We start from the raw sequence: 17620 nt of genomic DNA, 5'->3' as shown, positions 1-17620 counted from the left end.
GCATTCTGATCTCTGTATCTTTGTTTTCTGTGGCTGTTTTCTAGCAAATCTCACAAAGGTTAAAAGTGGTGTGTTAAAATCTCCAATTGCAATTATAGTATTTCCGAGTTTTCAATGGTGTGAATTCTACTATATAATCTTCCATCCTCTTTGTGGTTTACTGCCATTTGCCTCGAGATCTACTTTATTGTTTTAATTATAGTTAATGTTTACTGAGCATTTACTGTGCCCCACACTCTGTGCTTACAGCTTCACACAAATTACTTTATTTAATTACCAAAATAACTCTAGGGATATTGATAGAAGTGTATTCAGGTTTTATGGAGATTGGAATTGATATAGTATTGAAGGCTTCCTTAGAAAAAAACACAATTATGAACACAAAGTTAGACACGAAGATGGATGCTTATTCAGAATAAGAAAATAAATATAACAAATTGAGCAGCCCCTGCAGGTGAGCTTAAGCTTCATTAACTTCACCTAAATCTGCCTCCAGAGACAGATGTTCTCCTTAGTTCCATGTTTATAGATGAGAAGACTGAGACCTCGGTTGAGTAAATCACTCAAGATTGCAGTGCTGGAAATGGACTGCAGAGCCCTCGCCTTTATCCACTGCCTCTCATTGCTATCACTGAGAGTGCACCAGTGTCATGTATCAACTTGTTATGATTTCAAATCCATGTTTGGAAAGCTTGTTTTGGACAAGCTGGTTGTGGTTTGAACTTACTGTGAATAACTTTTTTTTGATGAAATTGTTTTGAAGTTGGATATTAGGACTTTCTGACAGAGCTTTTGTACCTGGAGTGGACAGGAGCATTACATCATTGATACCAGGGTAATGGCAGTGGTATCCATCACATGATGGACTTTTAAATGATAAAAACCAAGAGATTTGATCAGCAAGTCTAGGGTGTTCCATCTGGGCAAGGCTACTCTTTGCTGATCCAAATAGTTCTGCAGAGCTCTTGAGACACTTGCTCCTACCCTAGCCAGGCTACTCTTGGTCAGCAGTGGTGCTAAACTGTGCTGCAGTCTCAGGAAGAGAAGAGATATCCATTCCTGCCCTGGCACTACTAGTCCTCACAGGCAGTGGCGCAAGCCATGTGAGGGTCCCTGGAGTAATAACCTCTGGAGCAACTTTTGCCAAAACTGGTACTGGGACCTAAGCCAGCAGCTGATACCCGACTTTTAGTTGGAAGGAATGAATCTACCGGGAACCAACTCATAGAAGGGTATACCTGAACTAAATTTGGACTTTATTGCTTTCATTCCCCCCTTTGCCTGGAACAACAGTATAACTTAATATATCATTGATTTTGTTATCGAAAATTCAGTCCTTGTCCCCAGTGTCGAATAAAAATAACAAGGGCAAGGTTTTGAGGATAAAGAAAAGAGAAATTTATTGATATACCAGCAAATGAGGAGGGTAGCAGACTAACATCTTGAAAACTGCTGTCCTGCCTTCTGGGGAGAAAGCAGGCATATTTAAAGGAAAATCTTGGGGCTGGGGTTAAGAGGAACAAACAAAAACAGCAAGAATGACCGCCCACATTAATCAGTAACAAAGAATGCACGATAACAAAGAATGTAAGTTTTAGTTCCCAGCAACGGAGGGAGAAGACAGGGAAAACAGTTTCACTTAGAAATCATGCATCAGGGACTTCCCTGGTGGCGCAGTGGTTGGGAATCTGCCTGCCAATGCAGGGGACACAGGCTCGAGCCCGGGTCCGGGAGGATCCCACATGCCACGGAGCAACTAGGCCCATGCGCCACAACTACTGAGCCTGTGCTCTAGAGCCCGCGAGCCACAACTACTGAGCCCATGTGCCACAACTACTGAAGCCCGCACGACTAGAGCCCCCGCTTGTCGCAACTAGAGAAAGCCCGTGTGCAGCAACAAAGACCCAATGCAGCCAAAAATAAAATAAAAATTAAAAAAAAAAAAAATCATGCATCAAACAGTTTTAGCCTTGTGGCCCTGTCAGTTATAACCTTCCATATCTATGGGAGTGAGGGCAATGAAGTCATCTGGCTACTTCCTGCTGAACAGGGGCAATGTTAAAATTGAGGAGGATTAGAGGAGAGAAAGTTCTGGACTTTCACTTTAAAGAATTCTCTTGTCCCAAAAGATGCTCTAGAATCCTGCAAGATATGCAGAGAGGCTTTTTCTTTTTTCTTTCTGGCTTGACATCACCTCTTCTTGTAATAGCACCTTGAGGCCATAAGGTTGCAGTTGGCAATCAGGTTCTCAGTAGTACAGAAATGTGTCTGAAACCATGTTCAGAATAGCCATCCAGCTCATTTTGGATACCTGAACCAGTTACTCTACTTTGATTTTTAAATGTATTCTTTTTCTTACTGGTTAAAGCAGATGTACAATGCATGTCTCTGACAGGTCACAAACAGGCCGTTCTAATCTAAGTTAAATCATGTACAAGCCAGAATAACTTCGCCATACCTCAATATGTGAAAATTTCTTCTATAATTTCCCCTTTTTGTTTGCAAATGTTTCGATAGAAAGCACTGATGATCAAAATATTTGTCGCTTGATGCCAGGGTGGTTGCTGCCAGCCCTAGGTCCACCATGCCCCTCAGTGCTAGGCCTACTCTTTGTGTGTGTGTGTGTGTGTGTGTGTGTGTGTGTGTGTGTGTGTGTGTGTGTGTGTGCCTAGTTATCCACATTGGAGGAAAACTAATCAAACATAGTGAACAAGCTCAGACGTATGCTAACGAAGAAACATTTTATAGGCTCTACGCTTTATCAGTTATACCAAATTGTCATTCAAACATTGTATATGTGCTTTTAGCAGTATACTCAAAGCAAGCAGTGATACATGTCATGAATAGTTATACTCTTGACAACAACTTCACTAAAGAATTTTCTTTCCATCCTGAACAATGGAGTTAAAAGTACGGTTAGAAGTAAAACAATAACTTTCCATTTTGATAGAAGACAAACATTTGGTAAACAGTTTAATTAAATTAGTTGGATGGGACTTCCCTGGTGGTCCAGTGGTTAAGAATCCACCTTCCAATGCAGGGGATGAGGTTTCGATCCCTGGTCGGGGAACTAAGATCCCACCTGCCGTGGGGCAACTAAGCCCACGCGCTGCAACTACTGAACCCGCGCGCCACAACTAGAGAGAAGCCTGCACGCCAAAACCAGAGAGAAGCCCGCATGCCGCAACGAAGAGCCCATGCACCACAACAAAAAGATCCCGCATGCCACACTAAGACCCAATGCAGCCAAAAATAAGTAAATAAATAAATAAATATTTTTAAAATAATAATAAATAAATTAGTTGGATGGTTCTTACAGGCCTGGTCCAGATTTTTGGGTCAGCTGCCTACCACTACTGTTACCTTCTTCTCATTCTGGTATGGGTGTCATTTGTGGTCAGCAGTCTTTTCTATAGACAGTCCAACGCAGAGGCCCTTCTTAAGCGGAAAACATGAAGAGTCAATTTCCTTCAGGGACTTTCCTGGTGGTCCAGTGGCTAAGACTCCGTGCTACCAATGCAGGGGGCCCGGGTTTGATCCCTGGTCAGGGAAGTAGATCCCACATGCTGCAACGAAGAGTTCACATGCCGCAACTAAAGATCCTGCATGCCACAATTAAAAGATCCCACATGCCACAACTAAAAGATCCCCCATGCTGCAACTAAAGATTCCGCATGCTGCAACTAAAAGATCCTGCATGTCGCAATTAAAAGATCCCACAGGCCGCAACTAAAAGATCCCACATGCCGCAACTATAAGATCCCGCATGCCGCCACTAAAGATACCGCACGCCACAACTAAAGATCCTGCATGCTGCAACGAAGATCCCACATGCCACAACCAAGACCCAGTGCAGCCAAATAAATAAATAAATAAAAGAGTCAATTTCTTTCAATTTTGCTGCACATACGCTAGTTAAAGAATACCTGATAAGGGTCCTTTTGTCTAATTTGGAGACAGTCCTTTAAATGATGTCTTTTCCAGGGTGCATAATCTCCTAGTTGCAAGTCACAGGGCATCTGATCTTCATCCAAAGACAGATTATTGTGACTGGCTTTAGAAACAAGCTTAGAACATTATTTTAATAATTCAATTAAACTTTACAATAATGTAACATAGTAACAAGGAGCCATCTTGGATGTAGAGAATAAACACAAAACCTCAAATACAAAACTTCAATATCCAAAGGTATACTATTGAAACATAATTTTTCTCTCTAAATTATCCTCATTTCTACTAAATCTAGCCAAATTAACACATTACTGACCAGGGGATTGTTGCAGAAACTAACGCCCATGGCTGGCAATTTGTTATGTAAGTGAATATTGAAACACCCGCGTCTGAGTAAATATCAGCAACTTTTTTTGCACTTAATGTATTTATTTGAAACTTTGTATACGTCTTACTAAAGCATTCTAATATTTCGTTAGAGTGTGATAGGCAGCATAGCAGGCACCACTGTGCAGGGGAACAGAACATTTATTACAAATATACCATGTTTCATTGCCCTTTCCCCTGGAAGAGCAGACTCTACACTTCCCGGCAGCATTTTTTTTTAGTCCTGTGGGCATTATTTCCTCTAGAATATGTTCTTTTGTTTTACCTGATAGTCGACATGGTGGATCCGTGCGGGGGGCTTGAAGGACCAGGTGTGGGACTACCACTACATTCACCAGAATGGTCAGTTATCCATTCTCTAACTACTGCTAACAAAAACTGCTTGTAAGTCATTTTATTCTGTGCAATAAGGCTACAATAAATTTTAAACGCATTGAATAAACCGCAATTACTCAAATAGAAACCCACTTTCTTAAACCATTTGCGAGTTTTCCGGAGGATACTGAAGTTTGCCAGATACTGATTGGATTGATCAACTCCTTTCATATATTTATTATACTCTTATATACAAGTGGGCTTAGTTATCTGATGGCCAGTCCTCCTGCATTCCTTTCCTGTAGATGCTATGGAGGTGTCTTGAATAGTTGTCACCATGCGGACTAGCCTCTTGTTTTTCCATATAAGAAGAATCACTTCTCCCTTCAGTAAGAATGTCATTTCTCCCCTCTGTAGATTTTTAGCTTTCTCCTTTAATTGGTTTAGTAGACCACGATTCTCTCTTATTTCAGATGTGAACACACTGTTGTAATAACTGTCTTGGTAAATATGGTGCCATGAACCAAGATAAGGTTGTAGGACCAACAATATTGTTTCTTGCAGTTTCTTTCCTTCACCCATGTAAATCTCAAGGCTGCATATATATCCAGTTTCACTTTCGCTAACCATCCTGACTAAAATTCCATATTTTGTAAGTTTTCCAGGATTACAGGTTTTGAATCTGAGTTGTCCTCTCCACCTTATCATTGCCTCATCAAGTGATAGCTCTTGTTTGGGTATATAGATCAACTGAAATTTTGGCAGAAAATAATCCAAAAGAGGTTTAACTTTTGAAATTCTGTCTGCAGGAAGTGGAGTTTCTGAGTTATCGTTAAAGTGAAGAAATGTTATTATTTGTTCAAACCTTCTTCTCGTCATAATCTTTGGAAAGATAGGTGTTTCAAGTAAGAGATCAGTTGACCAAAGTTCTTCCCAGTGTGACTTTCTTTCTTTCTTTTTTTTTTTCAGAATTAAATTTTATTTCACTTTGATAGAAACCGTGAAAAAGATTTACATTTTCCCACGTTACAGCACAACATTTCAACGGAATATTTCTTGCCATAAATTAGATCTTGCTAATTTATGTAAGTGAAACAACAGTTTATATTCTTCAAGATAAAAGCAAAATGACTTAGTAAATGATTATTTAAAACTGTAAATCCAGACATAAACGTATGGCTTCATTATTAACATCCTATACTGCCCATACGAAATCATTTCCATCATCAAGTAGCACCCATTTATAAAGATGCATTCCTAACTGTGTTCTAGCCAGTTGGAATACAGCAGAAAAATTAACAGTTCAGAAATATCAGGTGTACATTTTTGCTACATATTAAACTGGGTGGTAACTACACCATATGTATTGAGTTCTGACTAACTTTTATTACCCATAAACTTGCTTTCAAATAATGTTAACCAATAATCTGAAAAATCTATTTAAAATCAAATAATTGCTACTTTTATGTTTGCACAGAAACTCTCTGACAACAGTGAAAATTTCAAATAAGTTCATTGGCAGAAAAAAGTAAAGCAAATTTTTTGAATGGACTGTTCATTTCCTACAGCAGTCGGTTTCAAACATATGTGCAAACTAAGTAAACTAAAACTCTATGCTACGAGGAGAATCATCTTAGAGCAAATCATCTTAGAAATTACAATTTGTAAGATCAGTCTTAAATATTTCAGAACATACTAGAATATGACCTAATTATTCTTTCAGTTAATTACAGAAAAATACAAACACAGAATTATTCTCGTTACCTGGACTGAAGATTCAAGTAACTCTGCCGGCCTAAACGGCAGACAAAGGTCCAGTTTAAGAAGTAGTGTAGAAACTTTGAAGGGATGTCTGGTTTCTTTCTACAAGTATGAATACGTTTTCAATGCCGTCACGTCTGTGATTCAGAATGTCAAATTACAGCACGTATTGACAGCAGATGTCTATGGCAAGTAGGCAATATTTGGTCTGTTATGAAGGATATAAAAGAAGAAAGAACACATTTCTTTTCTAGAGAGGAAAAAAGAATATTAAGTAGAAATTATATTCAGGAAAGAAAAACCTGATCCCCAAAATAAAAGGGCCATTAATTGAAGACAGCAATATTACTCTTTATTGACACTTAGAAGCATTATCCCTATTATTAGGAATAATGTAATAACACCTTATTCTTATTATGTATTATAATCATTAAGTACGTATGAACACATATATAAAAATACACGGACTTCCCTGGTGGCACAGTGGTTAAGAATCTGCCTGCCAATGCAGGGGACATGGGTTCAAGCCCTGGTCCGGGAAGATCCCACATGCCATGGAGCAACTAAGCCCGTGCACCACAACTACTGAGCCTGCACTCTAGAGCCCGCGAGCCACAACTACTGAGCCCTCACACCACAGCTACTGAAATTCACACGCCTAGAGCCCAAGCTCCGCAACAAGCGAAGCCACCTCAATGAGAAGACCGCGCACCACAACAAAGAGTAGCCCCCGCTCACCGCAACTAGAGAAAGCCCGTGTGCAGCAATGAAGACCCAACGCAGCCAAAATTAAATAAATTAATTTTAAAAATGTATATACAGATACTGCATGGTGACTAAGCAATTTGGGAATAAGTCCAGAGTCTAAGTCACAGCATGCATAAACTGTTTATGTCTTAACTGCTCATTTATACCTGAACAAGTTTTCATTAAGCATACTAATAATTTTCAAGGGATGTAATAAAAAATCTGGTTGCAGTATTTTATTATTTTGCTGAATTACATTTGGGAGAAAGAAGCTAGCTGCTTCACCTATTTTAATACTAATATATTCTGGATCATGTTACACAAATACATACATAGAAACTTAAAAGATCATAAATTTTCCATGAGGAGATTTATTTAGCCTGTGTCGTTGGTGTGTATTTGTAAAACATTTTAACACTGCAAACATTCGAGGTTTCAAGATCGGACAAAGGAAAACGCTTATACTCTACAATGATGCTGGTGTGTACTTCTCCACAAGGCCTCTTAGTGACATCAATCAATAGGAGTTAGGAGTTTATCAATGAACTGCTTGATATCCATCATTTCCTGTTGACATGAACTGTGTATCATGCCTCCATAGGTTTTGAAGGTTACATTGGCTGGATTTACCAATGTTTTTAGCCTTTCAGCAGTAAGAGAACCAAACATTAGGGGAACTAAAGGATCCAAATCTCCATGGCACTGAAGAATAGAAATGTCTCTATTCAAGCCACTGATAGGACCGCGTGGAAAGGAAGCCCGCAGGGGCAGCCAGCAGCTGAGAGCAGTGACGCCGGCCAGCTTCTACTGTGTGGTCAGTGCCGTGTACAGAGATAAAGCTCCTCCCTGAGAAAATCCTCCCAAAATAATTCTGTTAGAAGGAATGCCATTCTTCACCTCTTGCCTTATCAAAGCTTTTACACTTTCTGCTGCCTGTTTAATTCCAGTTTCATTTTCCTGTGAATCTGGTGAAAGACCAATAATGTCAAACCAAGAAGGCATGGCCATGTTCATATTTAACGTTACAGGCATAACCGGTGCATGCGGGCAGATGTATTTGATGTGGGCGCTTCTGATACCTGCCAAGTCTTCTGCCCACCCATGCCCTGTATCTCCCAATCCATGAAGGAATATCACCGCGGCGGTGGCCTTCCGGACGGCGGGCACAATGGCGGGCAGCGGGGCCGACATGTTATTGAGGCACATACACCGGCTCGACCGACCGCGCATCGTAAGTGGAAGGCGGAGCGGGCGCCGGGCTGCAGCCAAGGGGTGCGAGCGCCAAGTCTGGCCCGCCCACAGGGGCGCCCAGTGTGACTTTCTTATTTGTGCAATCAAAATTATTAATCCAAGAAACATCATGTTACTACTGGTTACATCACTCCACTTTAAAGCCTTATCCTAATTTTTATATGACTTTTCATTCTGTTGATGATACAAGTCTGTTGGAAAAGTGACCAACTCGAAAAAGTCGTTACCAAAAATTAATGCTGTTATTTCACTAACACTTTGCGGGTTATTACATTCAATAGTTACACCTGACACACCTGTAAAGTCTTCTAATTTCTGTCAAATGCTGTCTTCAATCCACTCTTCTGTAGAAGCAAAGGAGCATTCTCCACCACTGTGAGTTTCATTTTCACTTTCTGTATCAGAATCAATCACTAAGGTTTTTTGTCTTTTTGTTGGTCTAACATTCACATCGTCTGAATCAGAACTACATTCTGAAGAACTATCACTTTCCAGGATACTAGTATATATGTCGCTCAGACAATCAGAGAAAATATCTGCATAAAATTCATCAAAAAATTCTTCTTCACCCAAAATCTCGTGATGCATCATTTTTGAAAATTTTACAGTAATAAGCTTGCGTTTATAATATACACAAGGTTGGAACAAAAACCTAATGGAGCAAAATGTGAACGATAACAACAATCATAAGTTGTATAATGAACCCTTGATCAATTTTATTTTTATTTTTTTTAATTAATTAATTAATTTATTTATTTATTTGGCTGTGTTGGGTCTTCGTTGCTGTGCACGGGCTTTCTCTAGTTGCAGCGAGTGGGAGCTACTCTTCATTGCAGTGCACAGGCTTCTCACTGCAGTGGCTTCTCTTGTTGTGGAGCACAGGCTCTAGGCGCACGGGCTTCAGTATTTGTGGCACGCAGGCTCAGGAGCTGTGGCACGTGGGCTCAGTAATTGTGGCTCGCAGGCTCTAGAGCGCAGGCTCAGTAGTTGCGGTGCACAGGCTTACTTGTTCCGCAGCATGTGGGATCTTCCTGGACCAGGGCTCAAACCTGTGTCCCCTGCATTGGCAGGCAGATTCTTAGCCACTGCACCACCAGGGAAGTCCCAACCCTTGATCAATTTTAAGCTTTAACAACTTCACACGGTGATATTAATTGTATCACTCCCTAAAAACATATTGATAAGTCTCCGGTCAATAACATTCGGGTAACAAAAGATGTATTAATACATCTCCAGTCAATAATGTGTTAAAGGGACTTCCCTCGTGGTCCAGTGGTTAAGACTCCACGCTCCCAATGCAGGGGGCCCAGGTTCAATCCCTGGTCAGGGAACTAGATCCCGCATGCTGCAACTAAGAGTCCACATGCTGCAACTAAAAAGATCTCGCATGCCGCAACTAAAAGATCCCACGCGCCTCAACTAAAGATCGCACATGCAGCAACGAAGATTCTGCGTGCCGCAACTAAGACCCAGCACAGAGCCAAATAAATAAATAAATAAATATATATATTTAAGTATCTTATAAAAAATAATAATAACGTGTTAAGACTAATTTGTTCAAAATAAGCCTGGTTTCCATAAACTTGGCCTGATTATTTGCATAAGTGTAATTGCTCATATAGGCTCTCTTAAACTGGCTGCACTGGAACTTTTCATTAGGAATCCCAGATCGAACTTTTAAAAGGCCCCTCAAGGCTAGGAAAGCCATGCTAATGGCTTGCCTTCAGATTCTGCCTGTGATATCTATAGATTTGGGTAAATTCCTCTCTTCTCCAGGTCTCCAGAATATCTTGAGATTCCTGCACCTGACAGGAGGTGATTTTCCTCATTCATCTGACAAGACTTCTGGGAACCCAAGAGTTTCCAAGCTCTGGAGGGATCAGATAGAAAGCAAAGATAAATGCTTCAATTCTACTTACAAGGGTATAATTTACCAAGTTGTTATAAATCATAATTAGCTTAAGGGGAAAGGTTTCTTTACATCTGAAAAACACAGATTAAAAGCCAGTAATATTTCAGATAAAAACCAAAAAATTACAACCATATTCATCAGTTCACTCAGCCTATGTAACTAATCCTTTTGCTAACAGTTTATGAAACCATCAGGGTTTCCATTAGAATTGTAATTTCTACCCAATTCAGCAGTATGATCTGAAAGTTATCAGAAAGCTGTACTTGTCAAAAAGTCCTTTCTATGATTCATCTTAAAGATGAAGCAGTTTTGCAAAGCATCAGAGTGAAATAATAACTGTCTATGAATGACAAAAAACATAAAGGTGACGGTTAAAGATCTGATTACAATGCAGTTGACAAAGAAGCTTAACTGAGTGTTATGACGTACATTTTAAGATAATAACTAGAATTATGACTGATAACAATACCAGGATACATCCAAATTTTAGGAACTTCATCTAATTTCTAGAACATTTATTTTAATAAGATTTACTCATACAATATAACGTAAAAAGGTTTATCACCACTCACCTGACAATGTTTCCAATGTAATTTAACATACAAAATAATTCAAATTAATTTAAAATTTCTCTCTGAGATAACTCAGGGGCCCATTGAAACATCCCAAAGTTAGTTAGAGGCTAAAAGAACTTCATTTAGAATTTGATCCTTGGGAAGTTTGTCAAAAATATCAAAAAGTTTTAAAACACCTGGTCAAATAGGATCATAAGTCACTATGAAACAATACTTATTTTAACAAAAGTAACAATAAAAGATTTCAGAGTCAAATAAAGAACATTACAATAGATCACTAAAGATCACTTAAAAAGTGAAGAAACTTAGTTTGTTATCAAAAGCAGCTCAACATTCCAGGAAAAACTATTCTCTTGACAGAGAGTAAACCAAAATCCAGCCTTGTACCAGCTCACTTTTAATAACAAATTCATCTACTTAATTAAATTCAATCTAATCTTAGCCAGTTTTGACCACGCATAAAACTCTCTTCTCAAGGTTCCTTTCCCACAACCGTTCCATCACTTCCTATATCCGTATAAGTTTGTCCTCCTCTCTTTCCCCCTCATTTAGAAATAACTAGCTTCAGGACAAAATTACTCTTTTCCCTTAACAAAAATATCTCCATTCTTCTCACCTTCTCTTACCGACAACATGTATCCTACTTTATTTACATACTGAAATGTTTCCCTTATTATTTCTAGTAGTTTTTAATTGCACATATATTACAATTTTTAACCCTTAAAATGAAAACCAAGAAGCAAGCAATTATGAACTGTTTGTCATACCAGTATTTCCTGACTGGCAAACTTAAGAACATATTCCATAACCTCTAAAAATATACATTTTTTTCCACAGCATAATTTTTCTTTGATGTGGTAAAAGATGTGTATCTAATAAACCCAAACATCTTTAGTTTTTCTCTCATAAGAAGACAAAAGTAGGCAAACTCAGACTTGTCTAGCTGTCTGTGTCCAGTGTTTTATCTTATTAAAAAATGATCTAGACCTTCAATGAATTCTCATCATTTAACTTTCTCTTACTAGGAGCATACTAAAAATCCCCCAGTTGTGTAAAATACACCCTAGGGAACAACTACAAGATGGAAAAGAGCTCTCATTTCCCATTTTCCTTTTAGACAAAGGCTTATAGCTATAAGTTGGCCATTCGGCCAGAATTCTTCCCAAAGGACTTTCAGATGGAATTAAAACGGCACCTCCCATGTTTAAAAGCAGACAAATGACGAAAGAACAACAACAAAGGAACCAACCCAAAATATATCAAAACGAAGGCCAACTAAACAAACAGGAACCTTTCAAAACTCAAAAGAGAACAAAAGGGAACGACTTCGCTGGGTTCCCTGGTCCCACTCAACCATGACTTCCACACCAACGGCGCCACAAATGCCTCCTAACAGGCTGGAAGATTCACAACCTTCCCCAAAAGTGTGGAACCAAGGGGCGGGGGGCGGGAGGCACTTCCCCAAATGGCCAAGGTGTGGCAACTCTTCCTCAAAGAAGGTTCAAGCTACAGGAGACCACGTCCTCTTCAAGGAGAGGGACGGGAGTAAGATGGGGCTCCAGCCGCTGGGACAGCCCCTCACTCTCTCCCCAGGAGGCAGCACTCCCACAGGCAAGGGCTCCAAGCCCAACCCAGGGCACCCCTCTCTGCTCCGACAGCGTTAGGTGGGAGGTCGAGAGCGGGATGCACACCACAGGGGCGCCGACGTGCCTCCTGGCTGGCTCAGCCAATTTTGTTACCAAAAATTCGGTCCTAATCCTGATGCCAAATGAGAATAACAAGGACAAGGTTTTGAGGATAAAGGAAAGAGAAATTTACTGATTGCCAGCAGATGAGAAGGGTAGCAGACTAATGTCCTGAAAACTACCGTCCTGCCTTCTGGGGAGAAAGCAGGTGTATTTAAAGGAAAGTCTTGGGGCTACGGTTAAGAGCAACAAGCAAACACGGCAAGAAGGCCCGCCCACGTTAATCAGGAACAATGAATGCACAGTAACAAGAATGTAAGTTTTAGTTCCCAGGAACAGAGGGAGAAGACAGTAAACATTTCGCTTAGAAACCATCCATAAGTTTTAGCCTTGTGGCCCTGTTACAGTTTGGAGGATGTTATTTATTAGCTTGTTAAAAGACATTATTATCCTGTATGCTACTGACTTGTGAAATACTATTATAAATGATAATTCCTGCAGTTAACCGGTGTTAAATAAATTACTGGCAAAGACAATCTCAGTCTCTGAGCATAATTTGCCCCCCAACAATGAGAATTTTAAGGACTGCAGAGGGGGAGAAGCTAAAGGGAGCGAAGATAAGAAAGGGCTGGAGGAGAACCGTGATGCCCCTAAAGAGGTGGAAGGAAACGGGCTCCACAGCCCAAGTAGAGGGATGCGCCTAAGACAAAAGGGAAGGGGAGAAACTTAAGGACAAGAGGTAGAATGAGGCATTAAGTTGACCGAGCTTGTCAGGGCCTAGATACATATTTGTTTATTTACCCAATTTACTGAGCCCAACTCCGTCCAGGCACTGGATTCCAGAAAGGCAGCAGCCGGGCCCGGGCACCCCATATAACGCGAGCAGCCAGGGAAGGAGGCGAGCGGGAGGTCGGACCGAGCGAGCAGAAGCCGCCGCCGTCAGAGCTCATTCACGGGGGTGCTAAATTAGCCCCGCGGATAATAAGCCCCTGGCAGCGCCCACGAGCCACGCGCGCTTTGAGCGGCGCCGGAAGTGGCGTCACCGAGCCGGGCGTCCCTTTCAACTAATGGCCGCGCGGTCCGCCGTCCGACGGTGACCCGAGCGGCACCTGGGGAAAAAAGGCGGGAGGCCCATAAGGCGCGAGAAGAGACCACCCATCCACATCATTACGCGAGTTACCAGAGCAGCGTAGTCGGGGACGGACGTCTCTTCCAGCTTCCCTTTCGCCGGTTAACCTAGCTCAGGGTCACCACGCCTTCAACCTGAGGACCGCCTCACGCCCGAAGGTGCCCCCAGTAAAGATGGCGGATAGGCACGGAGGAAAAGCCGGAAGAAGGCGGAGTGGGAGGAGCCGGCAGGGGGCGTGCCCTGGCTGCAGAGAGGTTCGGATGGGCGTAGCCAGCAGCCCCTACTAGGCTTTCCATCAAGGAGGCGCACACACCGCAGCCAGCCGGGTCCCTCCGTTGTCTCCTGGGGCAGGTCACCACTGGCTCCGCCCCTGTCCGGAAACCTCCCTCTTGGAAGGTGTCACCTGAGTTTCCGAGATTTGACGGGAGTTGGGCCGCCGACCTCCAGTCCCTCGGCAATGGAGAGCACCCAGGAGAAACCCGCGGAGTCTAGTTCCCCCGTACCCGGGTCCGAAGAGCCTGCCGACTTGGCCAGGGACCCCGACGTGTTGTCTCCCAAGGAGTCGGAAGGCTGCGCCCGGCCCCTGGAGACGGCCCCCAAGAAACTCTGTGGATATTTAAGTAAGTTTGGCGGCAAAGGGCCCATCCGGGGCTGGAAATCCCGCTGGTTCTTCTACGACGAGAGGAAATGCCACCTGTATTATTCGCGGACCGCGCAGGATGCAAATCCCTTGGACAGTATCGACCTCTCCAGTGCAGTCTTTGACTGCAAGGCGGACGCCGAGGAGGGGACTTTCGAAATCAAGACTCCCAGCCGGATTATTACCTTGAAGGTAAATGGAGCAGTTTTTTCCTTTTCAGCTGGGATGAGATCCCAGGGCACAGCAGGGCGCAGGTGGGTGGTCACAGTACACTTACGATCATCACCGACCCTGATCAGCCCAGTGAACCCTGGGTGCCCAGGGTTTTGTACTTTCCAAAGCACATTCACACCCACTTCCTCATTGGGTTCCCGCAACAAAACCCGGGATGATAGACCCATATTACGGATCAAGAAACTGAGTCACAAAGAGATGAAGTGACTGGTCCGAGGTCACACAACTAAAAAGTGGTATAGCCCACACTTGGAATCCCATAGCTTTTCTACTTCTCAGTACTGTGTCAAAACTTTTACTTTTAGGTGTGGCTAACAATGCTGTTACCTTAACTTTCTTACTTGGGGCTGAAGTATAGTCAAGATATGAGCTTTGCCATCCTCTCTCAAGGCCCGGATCCTGAATTACTTTTCTTGATGTTGTGGCCAAAGGGAGTGAATGCTGAGAAAACGTTGGCAGAGATTGGGAGATAAATACTTAGGTTTCACTGATCAACCTAGATTGTTCATTGATGCACGTCTAAATCTGTTTTCTCATCAGTAGGTTTTGTTTTATTATCATATTTAACTGAGAAAGCCTGAAGCAGTGCAAAGGCCATGTGCTTTGAAATCAGACAGGCTTGGATTCAAATTCTACATCAGCTACTTACTAGCTGTGTGACTCTGGGCAAGTTAACCTCTTAGTACCTAGATAGTTTGTGAGATTTATAACAGGATGTGTAAGCACCTGGCACATCACAGGCACCTACAAGTTCCTGAATTAATCTCAGTGCCTAGAATACAGCCTGGCACCTAGTGGGTCCTCAATAAATATTTGTTGAATGAACACACATAGTGATAGAACCGAGGTCAGAAAGTTCATGTCATGTCAAGAGGAAGTGCCCTAGAACTTAACTGGAAAGACAGGTGTGGGCTAAGAGTTCTAGAATTCACAATCATCAGAGGAGAGTGTGCCAGAAGACTGCCTCCTCCCTGGCCCCCTACCCTGTCTTCCCACACCTCCACCCCTACTTCCAGCCAACCGGGCATCTCTTGAGCCCCCTGGATATAGCCCACAGCTTTAGTTCCACTTTACTGTCTGGGCCAGGCTAGTGACCAGGCTGGCGGGTGGGGGGGATCAGCAAAAATAATGCAAATTAGAAATTCCAGGCCAGGAGGGCAGGCATTTTAGGGTGACATGGCTTATGGGTCATGTGTCTGCTCCCACACATTGAATGCTGTCTACAGGGTCGCTAATGTGCCTTTTACTATTCCATTGATCCGTGTGTGTGCCTGGCACTGTGCTAGGCACTGGGGTGTGGCGCAGAATCAGACCTGCCCCCTGGGGCTCAAACCACTTAAGGTCTTGTGAGAGACCGACAGGGAGACTGGCATGCGCAGTAAAATGTTCTGTAAGGACAGTATGATAAGTCTATTCCAGAAAGGTGCCGTGACAGGAAGGGTCTGTTCCACTGAGTAGGTGGGGCTCTCCAGAGAGGGCCTCATGGGCCAGAGTGGGGGTGGGGTGGGAAGGGGGCAACCACACCTTGACGCTTGAAAGAGAAAATCGGTTTTCTACAAGCAGACAGAGGGAGAAGGATATTCCAGGCCAAGAGAGCCGCATGAGTAAACATAGGAAAACATGGTACAGTCTGGAATGTCCAGGCAAATCCCAGGAGCCTTGGGTATAGAGGGGCCCACAAGATGGAGTGGAAGAGCAGAGGCCCAGGGGCAGGGCATTTGTGAGGCCAGGGAGCTTGGATTTTGTCTTATGGGCTGTGGGAAATTGTCAGAGCCTTAAGCAAGGAAGCACTGTGAGATTAGAATGTCGAGAAAGGTCAGTCTGGCTTTTGGGTAGAGAACAAGTTAGGAGAAGGCCAGGCTGTGTTTCAGGAGTCCATCAGGAAGTGGTCAGGAGAGAATGACGGCCGAGCTAGAGCTGTAGCAGTGGGGAGAGAGACAAATGGGGGTTGCTAAGGATGTGAGGGAGGGGTCAGGGGTGGCTTGTGTAACTGGCTGACTGCCTGGTTGGGGCAGTCACTGACAGGAGGGAACCCAGGATGAGGAAACCACAGGGTATATAGTTATATGTCCCCCTCAATAGACTCTTAAGTTCCAAGAGGATAGGGCCGTGTGTGTGGGCTCACCAGTGCCTTCCACAGTCCCTGACACGTATACCAGATGCTCAACATACACCTGTCCAATGAATTAATAAAATGGGCTTTTCGGGTATGGGCGGGAGCTTGTCAGCACAAGGTCATGGTGAAGCCCTGGGAGGGGCTGAGGTCTCTCAGGGAAAGTATATAGAAAGAGAAGAATGGTGGGCATCATTTTATCTGATTTGATACCTCCATGACAGGCCGAGGGCCTCTTTCAGGGAGCCCCCTAGCCTTGTGCACACCTCACCGTGGTCCTCTTGAGAAGGGGGCTTGCCCTGGTTGCCTGCTGATGTTCTCGCATGGCCTTGATTGTGGGCAGCTCTGTGAGGCTCACCATCCACTCCCAGCGAGCTGCCCAGCTTCTGCAGCCCAACCGATCCTAGGCTTTCTCTATGTAAGTCACGATCTCCTGGCTGTAAATTAAAACAAATCTCTGGTCTAGAAGTGGGAGACCCGGGTTCTGGGACCAGCTCTGCCACCACCTGCCTGGGCGACCTCAAAGCCTTAGTTTCTCCATCTATGGAAGGGGCCGATCACTCCCGCCCTGCCTCCCCAGTGGAGGATCCGGCAACATAATGGAAGTGAGAGTAGGTATGTGGACCATCCAGTGCTGGGAGACTAATGACCAGCATCAACCATACCTCACGTGGGCCGCCTGGAGGGTGCCACAATGTTGTGTGCACATGGCTTTCCAGTCCCCAATCACATCATCCCCAAAACAGGAGAGATTCTCCCCATTCCACAAAGTCAGCTAGGACACTGAGATGTCACACAGGGAGGTAATGATGCTACTAGGGCCCCAGCCAGGTCAGAATTTCAAAGCTCTCTCCCTCTCTCTTAACACCTCCAAATTCTTTTATCCAGTGAGCACATTTTGAGCACCTACTGCATGTCAG

The 17620-nt window shown here is 43.2% G+C and overlaps 1 protein-coding gene, 1 long non-coding RNA gene and 1 pseudogene across 10 annotated transcripts in view; 1 reads left to right on the top strand and 2 right to left on the bottom strand.

Moving 5' to 3' along the window:
- Positions 1–13874, bottom strand: part of LOC309634291 — a 47522-nt gene extending 33648 nt beyond the window's left edge. The window contains exons 1-3 of one of the 3 annotated variants that reach the window (XR_014247928.1): positions 13765–13874; positions 8709–10282; positions 3927–6664 (exon numbers count right to left, since the gene is read on the bottom strand). This is a non-coding gene — a long non-coding RNA (uncharacterized lncRNA). The other 2 variants (XR_014247929.1, XR_014247930.1) reach the window with 2 other exon arrangements.
- LOC309634235 (acyl-protein thioesterase 1 pseudogene) lies at positions 7126–8700 on the bottom strand (annotated as a pseudogene). Its single transcript has one exon. The product of its transcript is annotated as an acyl-protein thioesterase 1 pseudogene (transcript).
- A 284-nt stretch (positions 13875–14158) lies between the features above and the next one.
- Positions 14159–17620, top strand: part of TBC1D2 (TBC1 domain family member 2) — a gene marked incomplete at its 3' end in the record, with an annotated part of 41437 nt that continues 37975 nt past the window's right edge. For 4 of the 6 annotated variants that reach the window (XM_082403882.1, XM_082403875.1, XM_082403876.1 and 1 more), the window contains exon 1: positions 14159–14545. In XM_082403882.1, coding sequence (XP_082260008.1) covers positions 14171–14545 — 375 coding nt within the window. In that variant the 5' untranslated portion in view covers positions 14159–14170. The remainder of the gene's footprint in view (positions 14546–17620) is intronic. The other 2 variants (XM_082403878.1, XM_082403879.1) reach the window with 2 other exon arrangements.

Source organism: Balaenoptera borealis (genome assembly GCF_965194805.1).
Source record: "Balaenoptera borealis genome assembly, chromosome: 8".
Taxonomy (NCBI): domain Eukaryota; kingdom Metazoa; phylum Chordata; class Mammalia; order Artiodactyla; family Balaenopteridae; genus Balaenoptera; species Balaenoptera borealis.
The sequence above is the reverse complement of the archived record's forward strand: the minus strand, read 5'-3'. Positions and strand labels throughout refer to the sequence as shown.